Genomic DNA, 20,002 nt, shown 5'->3' on the forward strand with positions numbered 1-20,002 from the left:
AGACAACTTATAAATCAAAGCCAATTACCCTTAACTACAGGAATCCTACACATTTCTTAACACAACAACCCAGAACATTTTAACAAATGCTAAAACAAAAAAATGTAACAAAATTGCTAAAGAAATACCTTATTAAATGGTAAATTTTACTAAAATCTGAATTTTCTTTGTATCTTTTTCCAGGAAATTTAAGAACCACTCATTCATGAAAAATATTATTTGGTGAAGCTATCCTTTAACACCAAACTGCACAATGTTTAGACCAGGTTCACGTGTGTGCGAGGACGGTTTAGTGCAATTTTTCAAAGGAGTCCAGTGCGGGTTCGTTCACCGGTTCAGGTGAGAATTTTTAAAGTGTGGGACACTTGAAATCACACCTGAACTGGACTAAAAATCGTACAGAACTCTTTTTAAAAGAATGCACCACGGCCACCCCACACATGTGTACCGGCTTCAAGGAAAGCAGGTTTGATTCACATGTCATGCGAATCGGATTTGGTTCAAAACGCATCCAATTTGCACATATTTGAATCAGGGCTTATTGTATGTTGCCTTGCCCCAAGCTCCTCCAGTCAAGATATTGCCCACAAACCTTTGTCAAAATTTTCTGAGCCAGTACACTATGTTTCTGCAGTACACTATCCATCGAATTCTAGCATTCGAGCAGTGGTCCTCAACTCCGGTCCTCAGGACCCACTAACAGGCCAGATTTTAAGTATTACCTTGGGGAGATGCAGACTAGAGTACTGCAATCACTGAGTAGCAAATTAGATCACCTGGGATGGATTTCAGTTATCTTGCAAACCTGGCCTGTTAGTGGGCCCTGAGGACCAGGGTTGAGGACCACTACTATAGAGTACAAACTCTTCATAGGACTGAATTGAGAATGCAAATTACATGTGCGGCCTGGTTAAAAGAATCTGACAAGCAGTTCCGCAACTTTGTTAGGAATATCTCACTGGATCAGAGAAAAGTGGAGTATAAGGCTAGTGGGGGAAGGGGCTCCTACACTAAATGTGTAATTGTACCAAACACGCAGTTACACGTTAAACCACTTATAGTAATTTATACCACTGCCTGCAATCTTCAGTCAAATGGCTAATTTTTCAAAGATGTAAAGTAATAAATACCTAATACGTTTTTATAATAAGTTACCCAGTGAAGTATTTTTTCTAGAAATGTAAAGGTATGAATATTATTCTATCGGCAAAAACAAGATTCTGAAATGACATGCAGATAGAAAATTACAATCTTTCTCTAAAGGATCAGAAGATCCCAATTTTTGAAGAATGGCTAAATGTAATAGAAAGAGTTTCATCTTATTCAAGCAGCAAATTGCATAATGTGAAATTCCTGAGTTGAAGTTATTCATCGTTGTCTATAAAAAAAAAAAAAAAGAGACATGTTAGCATATTTGTCAGGCAAATGTCATAGTGATGAAAATGATTTCTTTTCCTTCAGGTTGTATTTCTTTTGATGGTTTAAATTCAAATTCTGTACTTTCTCCTGCCGTGGATGGAAGACAGGGCTAAAAGTTAAGTATGTAATCTATTTTCTTTAAGGGTACATTCAACCACTTATTTACAGCAATTTACAGGGGGCCTGCATCTAATATGCGGACTTTGTATTTTACTGAAAGGTTTGCTTTAAGATAAGGTATGTATTTAGTACAGTGCCTTGCAAAAGTATTCATACCCCTTGACATTTTTCACATTTTGTCATTTTAAAACCAAAAACTTAAATGTATTTTTTTGGGGGATTTTATGTGATAGATCAACACAAAGTGTCACATAATTATGAAGTGGAAGGAAAATGATATTTACATTTTTTTACAAAAAAAAGATCTGAACAGTGTGGCGTGCATTTGTATTCAGCCCCGTTTACTCTGATACCCTTAACTAAAATCCAGTGGAACCAATTGAAAAAATAGTGCGCTCTACAAAAAAACGCACATGGAAGTCCTGCCCACATATGCAGACGGTGTTCAAACCACACATGTGTGGTATTGCCGCGATCGTTGGAGCAAGAGCAATAATTTGAGCCCTAGACCTCCTGAATTTTTAAAGTGTCGCCTATGGGGATTTTTAAGTACCAAAGTTTGTCGCCATTCTGTGAGCGTGCGCAATTTTGAAGCGTGACATGTTGGGTATCTTTTTACTCGACGTAACATTATCTTTCACATTATGGAAAAAAATTGGGCTAACTTTACTGTTTTCTTATTTTTTAATTCAAAAAGTGCATTTTTTCCCCAAAAAAATGTGTTTGGACCGCTGCCCAAATATGGTGTGATAAAAAAATATTGCAACAATCTCCATTTTATTCTCTAGGGCACAGGTGTCAAACTTGCGGCCCTCCAGCTGTTGCAGAACTACAAGTCCCATGAGGCATTGCAAGGCTGTCAGTTACAAGCATGACTCCCACAGGCAGAGGCATGATAAGACTTGTAGTTCGGTAACAGCTGGAGGGGCGCCAGTTTGACACCCCTGCTCTAGGGTCTCTGCTAAAAACAAAATTTATAATGTTTGGGGGTTCTAAGTAGTTTTCTAGCAAAAAAAAAAAAAGATTTTAGCTTGTAAACACCAAGTGTCAAAAATAGGCCCGGTCTTAAAGTGGTTAAGGCCACACATCACATTAATCCCAAAAGAAGGGAAGGATGTAACCTTGTGTGCAAGTTACAGACCGATCGCCTTATTAAATGAGGATATAAAAACTTCATGCAAAAGTTCTAGCAACTAGATTGAAGGAGTTAATGCCCGAGTGGATACATGTAGACCAAACAGGCTTTGTCCCAGGGAGGGAGAGAGAGGAGGGGGGGGGGGGGGGAAGGACAACGGGATCAGGACGTTATTAATTATGCAAGAAATTAGGAGATGCGGACACCCGTGTCTTCTATTGTCAATTGACGCAGAAAAAGCCTTTGATAGGGTACACTGGGGGTTTTATGATGGCCACAATGGAAGCGATCGCAATAGGACCAAAAATGATGAAGTGGATTAATGCCTTATATAACTGCCCAACTGCTGCGGTCAAAGTAAATGGAAAATTGTCACTCCCTTTTGCTATGGAAAATGGAATGAGACAAGGATGCCCATTATCCCCTATTTTGTTTGTTATCACTAGAATCACTTTTGTCGAGGATTAGGAAAAATTTAGATATAGGGGGAATAAAAATTGAGGAGGTTGATCATAAAATGGCCGCATATGCGGATGATATATTATTCTATGTAGCCACTCCAAGAATAACATTACCAAATCTGATGAAAGAAATTCCAAGAAAATTACATCCCACTACTGAACGAAAATTAAACAAGAGATAAGGAGGATGACATTGAAACCTATTTCATGGTTGGGAAATATAAATATGGTTAAAATGGTGATTGTCCCGAAAATTTGGTATAAATTCCAGATGTTGCCAATAAGTGTCCCGCAGATTTAATTAAAAAAAAAAACTTAAAACCTTAATAGTTAATTATATCTGGCAAAAAAAGAAACCACAGGTTAAATACCAATTATGTAGAGATAAAATACAGGGAGTATTAGCAGCACCAGATTTCAAAAAATATTATAATGCTGTAATATTGTCACGGTTAGTAGAATGGGGGAAAAAAAATGAGTTAAAAACATGAGTGAAACAAACTTGGGTAATAACAGTTGGGTACCACGTAAGTATAGAAAGATGGGAGGGAAGACACCTGATTTGACTAGGAATGTTTATAGGGCATGGGATCACATATATAGGTTGGCCAAGTGGGAATACAATTCCCCTTTAATAGCACTAGCGGAGACAAATTATTTTATTCCAGGGAATAAACAACAGTTTGGTGAGTGGATATTATATGAAGGAGCACAAATAAAAGCTATATTAAATAAGGGGAAAATAAAGACATATCCGGATTTGAAACAAAAAGGAGAATTTGATGGATTTGAATGAATGGCGGTACCTCCAGTTAAAACATTTTATAATGAAATTACCTCAACCTATTAGATCGGGAGCGGATTTATACCCTCTTGAACGTCTGTTTGCAGAACAGACAGAAGCAAAACAGAACATCTCTAAGTTATATAAAATACTTCTAGGAATGGGGTGACCTGAGGTGCCGCCATTCATTAGAAAATGGGGAGAGGAATTAGGCAGACATCCGGAGACCCAACAAACAAAGAAAGTAGTGGAAGCAGTTCAAAAGGTAACAGATATAAGCTCAATAGAGCTGAATTTTAAAAGCCTTGTGACGTGTTATATAAGCCCCGAGAAATTAAATAAAATACAACCAATGTGTTGGCGGGGTTGCCCCCAGATTGGTACAAGGACACATATATGGTGGGAATGCCCCAAGATAGTGGTTTAGTGGCAAATGATTAGGCAGTAATAAAAGATATAGTAGGAACTGAGGTTAAGGATGATCCATGGGTGTGTTTATTCCATAATGTTAAAGAACCGATTAAACAATAAAGAAATACACTGATCTCGAGTCTGCTGGTAGCGGCCAAGGGAGCAATACCAAAGAAGTGGCAGGAACCAGAGGCTCCAACAATTAAAGAGTGGTTTAGGAGAGTGGAATTTATACAAGAAATTGAATATTTAAGTCATAAAGATAAAGGGGGTTTAGATAGACATGGAAAGATCTGGGGGATGTGGAGAGAGTTTAAAAAAAAACTAGAAGTTTTATTTATGAAACGATAGAAGGCTAAGGTGTAGTAATAAGGGATAGGTGACGAAGACCATTGGCAACAGGGGTGGAATGCGGGAAGTGGGGAGGGGGCAGGTGAAAGGGGAGGGGTTGAAAGGGTGTTTGCATCTTCTTTGCTGTTTTTGTTATTTATTTTATCTCTTCTTGAGTATATAAGGAGAGATGATGTAAAAATATGAAGATGCAATTGTCTGAACTTAAATAAAAATTAAAATAAGAAAAAATAAGGCCAAGGAACACACAAGACAGGTCAGGGATAAAGTTGTGGAGAAGTTTAAAGCAGGGTTAGGTTATATAAAAAAAAATATCCCAAGCTTTGAACATCTCACGGAGCACTGTTCAATCCACCATCCAAAAATGGAAAGAGTATGGCACAACTGCATACCTACCAGGACAGGGCCATCCACCTATACTGAGAGGCCAGGCAAGGAGAGCATTAATCAGAGAAGCAGCCAAGAGGCCCATGGTAACTCTGGAGGAGCTGCAGGTGGGAGAATCTGTCCACAGGACAACTATTAGGCATGCACTCCACAAAACTGGCCTTTATGGAAGAGTGGCAAGAAGGAAGCCATTGTCAAAAGAAGGCCATAAGAAGCACTGTTAGGGATAGACCGTAGACAGCAGGGATAGACAGATGTGTTTTTTTCAGGGCCGATACCGATATTTGGTCACAGCGTATCAGGATCGGCCGATATTTTGTATATTTAAAGTTTAAAAAAAAAAAATTTTTTTGACACAATTCTGGTACTGAACATGTGAATTTTTGTTTAATGCTTAATGGCTGGCTTTCTGCCACCCTGTGGGGGGTGGCTGGCTTGCTGGCACCCTGTGGTGGGTGGCTGGATGGCTGGCACCCTGTGGTGGGTGGGTGGCTGGATGGCTGGCACCCTGCGGTAGGTGGGTGGCTGGCTGGTATAGGGCCTGTGGGTGGCTGGCTGTCTGGCACCCTGTGGTGGGTGAGTGGCTGGCACAGGGGCTGTGGGTGAATGGCTGGCTGGTACAGTGCCTGTGGGTGGGTGGCTGGCTGGTACAGTGCCTGTGGATGTGGCTGGCTGGCTGGCACCGGGCTGCTGTTGGTGGGTGAATCGCTCCCGCGAGACTAGTCCCGACTCCAGACGAGGGTGTCCAGGGCGAGGGAGGCCCCCTAAGAAGGCAGAATGTCGCAAAAATTATGGCAATATCGGCCGGTTCCGGCGCCGATACCGATATATAGGGGAAAGTGCATATCGGCCCCCGATATATCGGCCTTGCTGATAATCGGTCTATCCCTAGTTTGCGAGAAGCCATGTGGGGAACACAGCAAACATGTGGAAGAAGATGCTCTGGTCAGAATGTATGGCAGAAAACTAACACTGCACATCACCCTGAACACCCCACCACCACCATGAAACATGGTGGTGGCAGCATCGTGTTGTGGGGTTCCTTTTTATTTTTTTAGCAGGGACAGGGAAGCTGGTCAGAGTTAATGGGAAGATGTATGGAGCCAAATGCAGGACAATCCTTAGAAGAAAACCTGTTCCAGTCTGCAAAAGACTTGAGACTTGGGCAGAGGTTCACCTTCCAGCAGGACAACGACCCTAAACATACAGCCAGAGCTACAATGGAATGGTTTAGATCAAAGCATATTCATGTGAGAATGGCCCAGTAAAAGTCAACACCGAAATCCAATTGAGAATCTGTGGCAGGACTGGAAAATTGCTGTTAACAGATGCTCTTCATCCAATCTGACAGAGCTTGAGCTATTTTGCAGAAGAATGGGCAACAATTTCACTCTAGATGTGCAAAGCTGGTAGAGACATACCTAAAAAGACTTGGGGGGGGGCGGCTGAATACAAATGCACGTTACACTTTTCAGATATATTTGTATAAAATCTTAAAAACCATTTATTATTTTCCATCCACTTCACAATTATGTGCCACTTTCTGTTGGTCGATTGCATAAAATCCCAATAGAATACATTTACGTTTTTGGTTGTAACATGACAAAATGTGCAAAATTTCAAGGGGTGTGAATACTTTTTCAAGGCACTGTATATTAACATCTGAATAGTGCTCATGACATTTCTCATTATCTCGCTTGTATGGATTTGGTATATGCAAACTTTGTCTACTACTGCCAGACTTGGAAGATCATATATATATATATATATATATATATATATATACACACACACACACACACACACACATATATATTATATATATTATATATATAAAAAAAAGTTCAGATAGGTAAATTACTATTCTTGGAATTTTTTTTTTCCATTTAAGCTTGAGAAATGGTCTCAACATTATTAGTTTTTTTTATAAAATTATCATTCTTTGGCTGTGCTGTTTCCAGCTACAAACCATGGATGTCCAACTTATACCTTTTTGTAGGAAATGTTATTCCACACAACCTTACTATGTGGTACATAAAGGTCTAATACTTAATAATAGAAATGTTTGCTTATTTAAAAAAAGAAAGACACTAACCTTCTTGATAGGCGCCGTCAGCCATAACTAAACGGAGGATTCTAGGATATAAATACTGATGTTCACTGCCCAGAATTTTCTCCAAAACTGTTGAACATGTATCAATGTTTTCATCCTCATCCTCGTGTATGGCCTAAAAATTGAAGTTGGAAAATTGCTTGAATATTGTCAAGTGTTGTTTTGTGGTTTTTGTATGAGCCTGTTTTGGGCCGATTTGTACTGTACATTATAACAAGTTTGCTCAATAAAAACTGAAATTAAAAATCTGAATAAAAAAAAAAAAAAAAATATTGTCAACAATATTTAATTCAAAATGCAAATCTAGTACAAGGTTTGTCTAGCACAGGCTTGACTGTGGACCACACCACGGATCCAGTTTCATTTACATAAAGGTGCAATACAAATTGACCAAACTTTATGCCTGAACATCTAAATCCTAATAATTTGCCAAAACAGATCTTAGTGCTAATATTTTGCCAAAAAATTCGTATTAAATACGATTATTTTCCTCTACTTTCTCTGTGTTGTTGAGAACAAAGGTTTCCATATTTGATAAACTACGAGAACATGCCTTCTCTCTCAGAAGAGATCATCAGCTCATTTCTCAGTACAGTAATGTCTTCCAGAAACAAACTCACACAGATATCAGAGAGGCGGATTCCTTCCTAGGGTGTTATAAACCTAACTCCAAATGGAGAGAATGCCCATGTCAGTTTGATCTGATTGCAGCCTGATAAGTGAGAGCCTACTGATCCATTAATGGGAACTCTGATTTCGGTATGAGATGTGATGTGTGCATGTCCTGATTGTATAGAGGTCCTGGCCACACACTGAGCTGTGGATGACATATGCAAGACATCCCCATTCTCTGCTCTGTAAAATATGTTGTTAGATACTCCACACTGCTGCACTCAAAATGCTGAGCTGTCATCGTCATCACCAATTCAGTCAGTTTTTCATACCACCAGAACTTCCAAAATCCATCTGATTCAAAGTACTGCAACACTTTTTGATAGTTGATATAATTCCTTCTAATAGGCTTGTAAGCTAGACTACAAGGGGGTCCCCGGGTTACAAACAAGATAGGGTCTGTAGGTTTGTTCTTAAATTTAATTTGTTTGCAAGTCGGAACAGGTAAATTTTTTAAGTGTAGCTCCAGCCAAAAAAAAAAATAAAATTTAAGTTTTTTGGATAGCATAGGGAAGGGTTACACCCTTGTAACATTTAGAACATTCAGAAGATTTCATCTCACTTTCTGTCCCTATGACATTTGGATTTTGAAAATTTTGGGTTGTTGTGGAAACAAGGATGGGTGATAAAGCTTCAGTGGAGACACCTTTTTCCCATATCTTCCAGGAGTGAATTTCCCTTCCTAGGGGTACATTTCCTCTCACTTCCTATTGTCTCCCTCCATTTGTAAGTCAGGTGTTTGTAACCCAGGGACCGCCTGCATAATGTTCACTAAGCCTGTAAAAATGAACAGGTTCTATCAGTTGTAATATGCTGTCTGCTAGGCCTGTAATAGTAAACAAGTTCTAAGAACTATACTATATCCTCCTCAAAGCACATCATAGAGGACAAGCCCTATGAACAATATTACAAAATAACAGAGTGGGCAACGACATGGCAAAAATGGATTTTTGTAAGATCTTACCGTAAAATCCTTTTCTCTTAAGCTCATTGACAGACGTAGTCTTCTTGATTCTCAAGAGCTGGGTTATGTTGTCTCCGCAGGAGTAGGACTAGGCAGAAAGACAAAACGTTCTGGCTCCACCTTAGGGGCAGTCCCTGAGGGTATATCCTCCCTCTCTCTGCTACAGGGAATCAGTTCTGTTCTAAAGCAGTAACAGAGAATTTAACCCAACCCAACTCAATGATAGAGGGGCGGGTACTACGTCTGTCAATGAGCTTAAGAGAAAAGGATTTTACGGTAAGATCTTACAAAAATCCATTTTTCTCTATCGCTCATTGACAGACGTAGTCTTCTTGATTCTCAAGAGCTGGGACATCCAGAAGCAGTGCCACAAAATGAGGGGTGGGATTGACAGAATCAAAATCCAATCTAGAAGGCCCAACCGGAGCCAACCAGAAGTATCAAAGGACTCATCGAGTAAACAGATGAGACCTACCCCACAAATCCTCGAGGTAGACCAACAGTCTCCTCAAACAGTGGCCTGCAGGAACCTTGCAGCCAGAAGAGGCATCTGACGATGCCATCACATAAACCTTATACAATATTGTAAAGGTATGAACCGACTACTAAACAGTCGCCTTGAAAACCTGAACCACTGACGCCTGATGGCGGAAGGTCCAGGAAACTCTATGCGCCCGAGTAGAATGCGCCTTAACAGGGAACGGGGGATCCCGACCCTTAGATAAAATAAGCCTATACCACCGTCTGTCTGATCCATCTAAAGATGGTCGCAGCAGAACAGGCAACCCTTTCTTAGGGCCATCCGTGATCACAAACAGTGAATCCGTCTTACAAATTGAATCCGTAGTATTCAAGTATATCCTGATCGCCCGAACTACATCCAAGGAATGCCATGCAAATTCTCGAGGATGATTGGGCTAAGGACATAGGAAGGACAATACACTGTCCTTATTCAATGAAACTTTGAAACCACCTTAGAAGGAAGGATGGATTCGGATGAAGAACAACCTTATCCCTATGAACCACCAGATCTGGGGAACAACAGGATAATGCAGCCAGTTCTGACACCCTGCGTGCAGAAGTGATAGCCACCAAGAAGACCACCTTCTGGGATAAAGTAAGCAAGGGAATCTCCCTGATATTTTCAAAGGGAGGTGTCTGAAGAACCGACAGCACCAAATTAAGATCCCAGGATGGTAACGGCGCGTGCACTGGCAGAGCCAGGTGTCGCACCCCCTGGATGAAATTCCGCACCAAGGAATGAGTAGACAAAAGCTTCTGAAAGAAGATAGCAAATGCTGAAACCAGACCCTTGATAACACTCAAGGCCAGCTTCTGCTCAACTCCCTGTTGCAGAAAGCCAATATTCGGACTACCGAATAAAGATGTAGATGGAACCCAAGGGATTCACACCACCTAATATAAGACTTCCATGTACGATGATAATCTTTCTGGAAGTCGCTTTCCTTGTTTTAACTAGAGTAGGAATAACTGAAGCTGACAATCCCTTGTCCTTCAGCACCTGGGTCTCAATAACCAGGCCGTTTAAAACCAGCGATCGTAAAGCAGGATGGAAGATCGGTCCCTGAGACAGTGAATCCTCCCTGAGAGGAAGTCTCCACGGGACGTCCGCCACCAGTCTGACCACGTCGGCGTAACAAGCTCGACGAGGCCAGTCCGGAGCTGCCAGGATTACTGGAATTCCTTCCTCCTCTATCCTGCGAAGAAGTCTTGGCAGTAACCCAAGAGGAGGGAAGGCATACATTAGCTGGTATTGCCCCCACGGGGCGATCAATGCGTCTGCGGTTTCTGCTAGAGGATCGCGGGAGCGAGCCACGAATCTCTGAACTTTCCTGTTGAATCGAGATGCCAACAGATCCATATCCGGGGTGCCCCATCGTAGGCACAACTGGTGGAAAACGTCTGGATGGAGGGACCATTCCCCCTGATCCAGAGTCTGACGGCTGAGATAATCTGCCTGCCAATTCTCCACCCCCGGAATGAACACCGCAGAGATTGCTGGAACAAATCGTTCCGCCCAGCGAAGAATGCAAGCCACTTCTTTTGGCCGCTCGGACACTCTTGGTGCCCCCCTGGTGATTGACATAAGCCACGGCCGTGGCGTTGTCCGACTGGATCCGAACCGGGCTGCCCTGGAGCTGCTCGGTCCAGTGAATCAGACAAAGTCTGATCGCTCTCAGTTCCAATACATTTATCGGTAACCTGGATTCTTCCGGGGACCAAAGTCCCTGGACAGATAACTGACCGAGAATTCCTCCCCATCCGGATAGACTGGTATCCGTGGTCACTGTCGTCCAATATATTTGCAGAAATGACTTTCCCTGGCTGAGCATCGGAGACCGAAGCCACCAGACCAGAGACTCTCTGGTCTGTTTGCTCAATCGGATCTGATTGTCCAGGGATTCCGGATTCCGATTCCATCTGAGAAGAATCTCTTGCCGAAGAATTCGGGTATGGGACTGGGCAAATGGGACTGCTTCGAAGGAAGCCACCATCAACCCCAGAACCCTCATGCAAGTCCGAAGGGAAGACCAGCTGTTGGATAGTAACAACTGGACTGCTGATTGAATCTTTCGGAGTTTCCCTACCGGAAGAAAAAACTCTTGTCCTGACTGTGTCTAGAATTAGACCCAGATATTCGAGCCTCTGGGTGGGAACCAGAAATGACTTTTGCTGGTTCACCAGCCACCCGAATTCCTGTAAAGAAATCATAGTAATTTCTATGTTTTGTAGCAAGGTCTGAGGAGACTCTGCATGAAGCAGAAGATCGTCTAGGTAACCAAGGATCGATATGCCTCTTTGGCGCAGAAGTGCCAACATTGGGGCCAACACCTTCGTGAAGACCCGCGGAGCCGTGGCGAGACCGAAAGGTAACGCCACAAACTGATAGTGGTTCTCTTCTACGGAAAAGCGTAGAAACCGCTGATGTCCTGCGAAAATGGGAATGTGAAGATATGCGTCCTTGATGTCTATGGACGCTAGGACATCCCCTGGATGCAGAAAGGCTGCTACTGTGCGAATGGACTCCATTCTGAATCTTCTTATGTTGACAAAAGAATTGAGTGCCCTTAAGTCCAGAATTGGACGCACTTTGCCCTCTTTCCTGGGTATTTGTAAATAGGTTTGAATAAAACCCTTGAAACCGTTCTGTCCAAGGAACGTGGACTACCACTCCTTGTTGTAGTAAATCTGTGACTGCTCTCCGCAGATCGTCTAAACGATCCGGGGAAAGTCGGCTATTGGAAGGGAAGAATCGCGCCGGTGGGAGAGATCGAAACTCGATCTTGTACCCTGACCTTATGACTTCGCAAACCCATCTGTCCGGGATTCTGGAAAGCCATGGATCCGGGAACCGGCGAAAACGTCCCCCCACCCCAGTTATGGGTGGGGGCGCACCTTCAGGCTTTGGACGGTTTATCTTCAGGTCTAGAGGGGGCGGGCTTTTGCTTGCCCGACCAACGACCCCTGACGCCTCCTGCAGGAGCTTTGGAGGACTTAATTTTTTAACCCGCGGGACGAAAAAACCTCTTGTGAGCAGAAAAAGAAGGCCCTCGTCTTTGACGAGTTCCTTTACCTTTAAAACTTTGCGGTAAAAAGGTGCTCTTTCCACCCGTGAGATCCTAATGATCTCATCTAAGTTGGCTCCAAATAGACGCTCTCCTAAAAAGGGGATATTAGCCAATGCTTTTTTGGAACCTTGGTCGGCTAACCAACCTTTTAGCCACAGTGTACTGAGACAGATGCTCGCGCCAATAATGAAGTGGCGTCTAACGCCGCATCACACACAAACTGTAACCCCTGTATCATTTGTTCCAACAAATCTGATACCGCCTGAGGGACCTCTTCTAGGTCCCGGCGTAACCACTTGGTCCATACAGTTACAGCCTGCGAAACCAGACCAATAGCAATTATTGGTCTGAAAGCTGATCCAATCAAGGTAAACATGGTGCGAGACATAGCTTCTATCTTGCGATCCACTGGATCTTTAAAAAGACGGAGCGTCTTCTAGAGGAATAACCGTGGCTTTATTCAATCTAGCAATTGGTGAATCCACCACAGGTGGTTCTGTCCATATCTAAATGAGGGTTTCCTCAAACGGATAACGCCTGTCAATGCGTTTAGAAATAGTAGAAATGCGTTTTGGCAGACTCCATTCTTCTTTGATTGGATTGCCAAAACATTTGGGCAATGGAAAAACCTTCGCCACTTTGATGCGTTTTTTAGTCCCAAAAGGGATTTCAGTTTCAGCTATTTCTGACGGAATACCCTGTAATCTTAAGGTTTCTTGAACAGATACAATGAGTGCGTTTACCAACGCTTCCTCTCTGGCTATGGCTGATGCCGAAACATCATCCTCACTGTCTGAAGAGACAGTACACGAGACACCAATACCAGATGAAGTACCTGCAACTGCAGAAATAGGCTCAGAGTCTGAATCCGAGGTTACAGATAATAAGGGGTTAGGCGGGGGTCGCTTACTTGCGCCCTGTCCCTGACAAGCCACTTCCACCCGGGACACAAAAGTTTCCATAATAGCGGACAATGATTCAATCGTCAGTGGGGTGCTGGAGGATCCCGCAGACCCCTCGAGGGGATCCGGAGGAGATACATGAGTGGCAGGGTCCATGTTAATTCAGGACACCTTTGCCAGAAAACACAAAAAAACTTTTTTTTTTTTTTTTTTAAAATAAAAAATACCTCCTTTTTTTTTTAAATTTTTTTTTTTTATGTGTCTCCCCCTAGCGCAATAGCGCCCCTCAGAGTACCTGCTTCTCGATCCCACAGAGAGAGAGAGACCCCCAAGGCTCACCAACCGATGCAGTGAAGTTTCCAACCAACTGCAGTCAGCGTCTGTCTTTTACAGACTGGAAGGAGCTGTTGCTTTTTCCCGGGTAGAAGGACGTGGCTCCGCCCCCTGTGTACGCCTTCCGGCGTTCCCAGCTCTCCACGAGGTAGCTGGGCTCATGAAACATGGCCGCCCCCATACAGGAGACATTAGACTCCAAAAACATGGCGGCCGGCGTGACCTGAGGACATGCATGCACCTGGTCTACGGCAAAATGGCGGCGGACCGCCGAAATCGTTTTTCCCAGCACATCCACCTGCATCTCTGCTGAGTGGCGATTGATTGATCTACAGGAGATACACTACAAATAAGGTAGGATTATACCTCCTATGTCTGCTGTAATGCTACAGTCTGCTGGGTAGAGTGTTAGCTCTCAAACCAAGTCCACTTCCCACAAACACATACTGTATTTACAAGGGGGACTTTTAGTGTCAGATATATACTGACCATGTATTGAGGGGCCCATAATTCATACTGCCTCATAACGAGGAAAGAAAAAAGGGAACGTTTACTCACCATACCGAACCGACAGGCACCCTCTCTTCACAATACCCTCTCCACCGGGGTGGGGGTTTGTGGACCACTCCGGACGCCTCGACTCTCAGGTTCCTGGCGTCCAAGCGAGACTTTTAACTCGCAAGGTCAGTCCCTCCACTGGGACTCCGTCGCGGCCGACCCAGCGCGGAGCTCTGGTCTGCACGCGCTCGTATGCAGAAACCGGGGTGACCACTGGATCTCAACATCCAGCCCGTCGCCCGGCCCCGCATACTTACTTGAATGTGTCGCGGCCGACCAAGCGCAATGCAATGGTCTGCGCGCGCTCGTAGGCCGGCTGGGGTGACCACTAGTGTCGCCCAGTCCGGCGTTTTTGCTTGAAGATCTCACAGGAAAAACACTGGAGAAAAAACTACCTAAAAAATATTTCTTCTAAAGAAAAAATCTTGCCAGGACCAAAAAGATCCCAGCAAGGAACTTAGGTCCTTACTCCTGACTAGACAGAAAAAAACTGATTCCCTGTAGCAGAGAGAGGGAGGATATACCCTCAGGGACTGCCCCTAAGGTGGAGCCAGAACGTTTTGTCTTTCTGCCTAGTCCTACTCCTGCGGAGACAACATAACCCAGCTCTTGAGAATCAAGAAGACTACGTCTGTCAATGAGCGATAGAGAAATAAGGTTTAACGTGGAGAAGTGTAAGGTTTTGCACTTGGGGAATAAAAACATAAAAGCACAATACACTTTGGGGGGGGACCTTTGGGGGAGTCAAGAATGGAGAAAGATCTGGGAGTCTTGGTAGAGAATAGACTAAGCAATAGCATGCAATGTCAAGCGGCAGCTGCCAAAGCCGGCAGAATATTAGCATGCATAAAGAAAGGGATGTATTCTGTCCAGTTCTGGTCGCCAGTCCTCAGGAGGGATGTGTTGGAGCTGGAGAGAGTCCAGAGAAGGGCATCTAAACTAATTAGGGGATTGGAGGACCTTAACTACGAAGAGCGTCTACAATCGCTTAATTTATTCTCCCTGGAGAAGAGACGCCTGAGAGGGGACATGATAGCAATTTATAAATACCTCAATGGTGATCTCAGCATAGAAAAAAAAGCTATTCAGTCGCAAGGATTGCATGAGGACTCAAGGACATACAATGCGATTAGAGGAGAAGTTTACTGTTAGGGCTACAAGATTGTGGAATTCTCTACCACAAGAGGTAGTTTCTGCGGGAAATACAGCTACTTTCAAAAGACTCTTGGACATACATCTCAAGGATCAGAACATTAAAGGGTATGAGAGATGATTAAGGCCACGCGCGCCTACACAGGTTGAACTGGATGGACTATTGTCTTTATTCAACCTCAACTACTATATATTTGTGGACAAGTTCAATGAGTTATACTATACTATGTAATCAACACATTTTTAAGAGCTATGCTATATCATCTACAAGTCCTCTAATAATGAACATGTTCCATTAGCTATATTATATCATCTACAAGGCCAGTAAGAATATACAAAGTTTAATGAGCTATACAATAACATCTACAATAGTGAATAAGTTATAAGAACTAGACTATATGATTTACAATACATGAAATAATCAATGGGTTCTGTGAGCTATTCTTTAACATATACAAGGCCTGTAATAGTTAACATGTTCTATATGCTATATTATATCATTTACAAGGTCTGCAATAGTGAACACTATACTAAATCATCTATAAGGTCTGTAATAGCGGATACACTTTATGAACTGTTCTATATTGTCAACAATGCCTATAATACTGGACACCATGACATTTCAGTACTTATGGATACTGTATTAAACCATGGCATTTGGAATTATTTTACATAAATCCAATATTAAATGAAGTTGGTGGGCACAGTCAATAGGAAATGTATTTCTCGCTTCCCAATTTTAGACAGCAATAATCATTTGTGAAGTGGTTTAAGTGCCCTAGCAGACCAATAATGATGGTATTAATGACAACAGATAATGTAAATTATCATCAGACTTATACATGTGTGTCAAGGTATGCTAGGCAAGTTTTAGTTATGCCCATCAAATTCCACATTCTGATGTCCATGCATACAGGGACTGAGAATTAGAAAAGCTGGAAATAAGGTGATCTGTAGTTTAATTTTAGTTACTAAGGTAACCACTTCAATACAGGGCAGTTACACCCCCTTCCTGCCAAGGCCAATTTTCAGATTTTAGTGCTGTTGCAATTTGAATGACAAATGCGCGGTCATGCAACACTTTACCTAAACCAAATCTATGTCATTTTTTCCCCCAAAAATAGAGCTTTCTTTTGGTGGTATTTGATAATTTGATTACAGCAAGTTTTTTTCTTTTTTGCTACACAAATTAAAAAAGACCGAAAAGTTTGAAAAACAAAAAAAAAAAAAGTTTTTTTGTTTAGGTTATAAAATTGTGTAAATAGATCAGTTTTTTCCTGCACTGATGAAGCCGCACTGACAGGCACTGATGAGGCGGCACTAATATGCAGCACTGATGGGCACTGATAGGTGGCACTGATATGCAGCATTGGTGGGCGCTAATGGGCGGCACTGGTGGGCAATAATGGGCACGGGTGGGCGGCACTGATACATGGCAACGATGGGCACTGGTGGGCAGCACTGATGGGGAGGTCACCACTGGCAGGCTCCCTGAGCCCTCATTGCCATCCCTGGTGGCCATCCCTAGTGGTAATGGATGGGCATCCCTGGTGGCTCCAGTGGCACCCCAAAAGGGTCTGCACTGGTAATAAATGCTCTGATTACCAGCACAACCCCCCCAACCCCCCCCCCCCCCCCCGTCAGGAGAGCCGCAGATCTGCTCTCCTCTACTGAGGAGAAAGCCGATCAACGGCTCTTCCCATTTACTATGTGACCAGCTCTGATTGGACACAGCTGGTCACATGGTAAAGAGCCTACGTCAGAGTGGCACACCGCAGCGCCGATCGGGGCGCGCAGAGCGCATTATCCTGCTCTACGTCATACGACAGCGGGTCAGGATAATGCAACCACCTTCCCACCGTCAATTGCCTATAGGGCGGGTGGGAAGTGGTTAACCTAGCATAATGACAGCACTCTTCTGGCTGGGTTCATACATGCTGTGGCCGTGGCTCACAGCAGGGCATCCGGTGCATCCCTGTTCACTGATTCAGGTGCGAATCAGGCCTGAATTTCTGCCTGAATTCGCACCTGATTCGGAACCAGAGACCCACAGGTCCCTTTCTAAATGCGGACTACGGCCACCCTGGAGGTGTGTGAACCTGCTCCATTGGAAAACCCTGCACCCAATTTGCATAAGTGTGAACCCAGCCTCAAGGTACATACTCATTCATTTTTTCCATTTTTTATTATTGCTTACATTAAAATCTTAAACCAGTCATGTAATTTTACTGGTAAATATCGCTATAGATCAGTACAAGTTTAACAAAACAGACTATAAATTCAACTGGTACATAACTTTACCTTTATTTTATCGTAAACTTCAAAGAACTTATCGAAGCCTAACTCTTGCTCCAATTTAAATCTCATTTCTTCCAGATGACCAAAGACACTGTCACCATCCTCACATTCACTTTCAAAATCCACACTACTGTTATCTGCAAAGACAGAGAAGAATGCTTTATTACAAATAAAAAAAAAAAAAAAAAAAAAAGCTTTAGCCAGAAATCTTGAATATTGGAAGTTGAAGCAAAGAAAAACCCAGTTGTATATTACCAAAGGAAAGCTGAGCCTGTCCTTAACCAGGGTATACATGTATACAGTAAATCACAAAAATGATTACACCCCTCACACTTTTGTAAATACTGTATTTCATTCTCTCTTTTCATGTGACAACACTGAAAAAAAAACAACTTTGCTACAATGTAAAGTAGTGAGTGTACAGCTTGTATAACAGTAAATGTGCTGTCCCCTCAAAATAACTCAACACACAGCCATTAATGTCTAAACAGCTTGCAAAAAAAAAAGTGAGTACGCCCCCAAGTGAAAATGTCCAAATTGGGCCCAATTAGCCATTTTCCCTCCCCGATGTCATGTGACTCGTTCGTGTTACAAGGTCTCAGGTGTGTTAAATTTGGTGTTATTGCTCTCACTCTCTCATGCTGGTTACTAGAAGCTCAACATTGCACCTCATGGCAAAATAACTCTCCGAGGATCTGAAAAAAAGAATTGTTGCTCTACATAAAGATGGCCTAGGCTACAAGAAGATTGCCAAGACTCTGAAACTGAGCTGCAGCATGGTGGCCATGACCATACAGCGGTTTACCAGGACAGGTTCCACTCAAAACAGGCCTCGCCATAGTCGACCAAAAGTTGAGTGCGCATGCTTAGGGTCATATCCAGAGGTTGTCTTTGGAAAATAGACGTATGAGTGCTTCCAGAATTGCTGCAGAAGTAGAAGGGGTGGGGGGTCAGACTGTCCATACTCAGACCATATACGCCAAACACTGCAACAAGTTTGCCTGCATGGCTGTCCTCCCAGAAGGAAGCCTCTTCTAAACATGATGCACAAGAAAGCCCGTAAATAGTTTGTTGAAGACAAGCAGACTAAGGACATGGATTACTGGAACCATGCCCTGTGGTCTGATGAAACCAAGATAAACGTATTTGGTTCAGATGGTGTCAAGCGTGTGTGGCGGCAACCAGGTGAGGAATACAAAGACAAGTGTGCCTTACCTACAGTCAAGTATGGTGGTGGGAGTGTCATGGTCTGGGGCTGCATGAGTGCTGCTGGCACTGGGGAGCTATAGGTTATTGAGGGAACCATGAATGCCAACATGTACTGTGACATACTGAAGCAGAGCCCGATCCCCTCCCTTCGGAGACTGGGCCGCTGGGTAGTATTCCAACATGATAACAACCCCAAACACACATCCAAGATGATCACTGCCTTGCTAAAAAAGCTGAGGGTAAAGGTGATGGACTGCCCAAGCGTGTGTCTAGACCTAAACCCTATTCAGCATTTGTGGGGCATCCTCAAGGGGGAGGGAGAGAAGCACAAGGTCTCTAACATCCACCAGCTCCATGATGTCATCATGGAGGAATGGAAGAGGACTCCAGTGGCAACCTGTGAAGCTCTGGTGAACTCCATGCCCAAGAGGGTTAAGGCAGTGCTGGAAAATAATGGTGGCCACACAAAATATTGACACTTTGGGCCCAATTTGGACATTTTGACTTAGGGGTGTACTCACTTTTGTTGCCAGCGGTTTAGACATGAATGGCTGTGTGTTGAATTATTTTGAAGGGACAGCAAATTTACACTGTTATACAAGCTGTACACTCACTACTTTACATTGTAGCAAAGTGTAATTTCTTCAGTGTTGTCACATGAAAAGATAAAATATTTACAAAAATGTGAGCGGTATACTCCTTTTTGTGAGATCCTGTAGGTCTTTTTTTCGCTCAACCAGCAGGTTGAACAAAAAAAAAAAAAAAGTCAGATCCCCGCATCAACACAAATGTGTGATGTAGGGATCTCCCCCACTGTGCTATTGTATTCTGACAGGGGGACACTCACCTTGCCACTAAATTGGCTGCAAGCGCTGATCAAATGCTGGTTTTCCAGCAAGACTGTTCGAAATAAGTCAGTCATTAGACAGACTTCTGTAGGTCAACAGTACACAAGTATCGATAGTTGGCCAGTTCCTGCTGTAATGTACGATTTTCGATCCATGTTTACCCTGCTTTTGGCATGCCATACATGGTGCGAATTTCTTTCCTGCATCCACGGATGTGCGTTCCAACCAATGGATGTGACGTCACTTGTGGTCCCCTGCTTTATGCGTTTCGCCCCTCCCACAGGGCATCTTCAGA

General features: G+C 43.2%; 1 protein-coding gene across 5 annotated transcripts in view; it reads right to left on the reverse strand.

The window, feature by feature from the left end:
* Positions 1 to 1,138: 1,138 nt before the first annotated feature.
* Positions 1,139 to 20,002, reverse strand: part of NEK1 (NIMA related kinase 1) — a 334,451-nt gene continuing 315,587 nt past the window's right edge. For all 5 annotated transcript variants that reach the window (XM_082243984.1, XM_082243982.1, XM_082243981.1 and 2 more), the window contains 3 exons: positions 17,654 to 17,787; positions 7,164 to 7,296; positions 1,139 to 1,378 (listed from right to left, as the gene is read on the reverse strand). In XM_082243984.1, coding sequence (XP_082100110.1) covers positions 1,365 to 1,378; positions 7,164 to 7,296; positions 17,654 to 17,787 — 281 coding nt within the window. In that variant the 3' untranslated portion in view covers positions 1,139 to 1,364. The remainder of the gene's footprint in view (positions 1,379 to 7,163; positions 7,297 to 17,653; positions 17,788 to 20,002) is intronic.

The sequence above is a fragment of the Pelophylax lessonae genome (genome assembly GCF_965119305.1).
Source record: "Pelophylax lessonae genome assembly, chromosome: 1".
Classification (NCBI taxonomy): domain Eukaryota; kingdom Metazoa; phylum Chordata; class Amphibia; order Anura; family Ranidae; genus Pelophylax; species Pelophylax lessonae.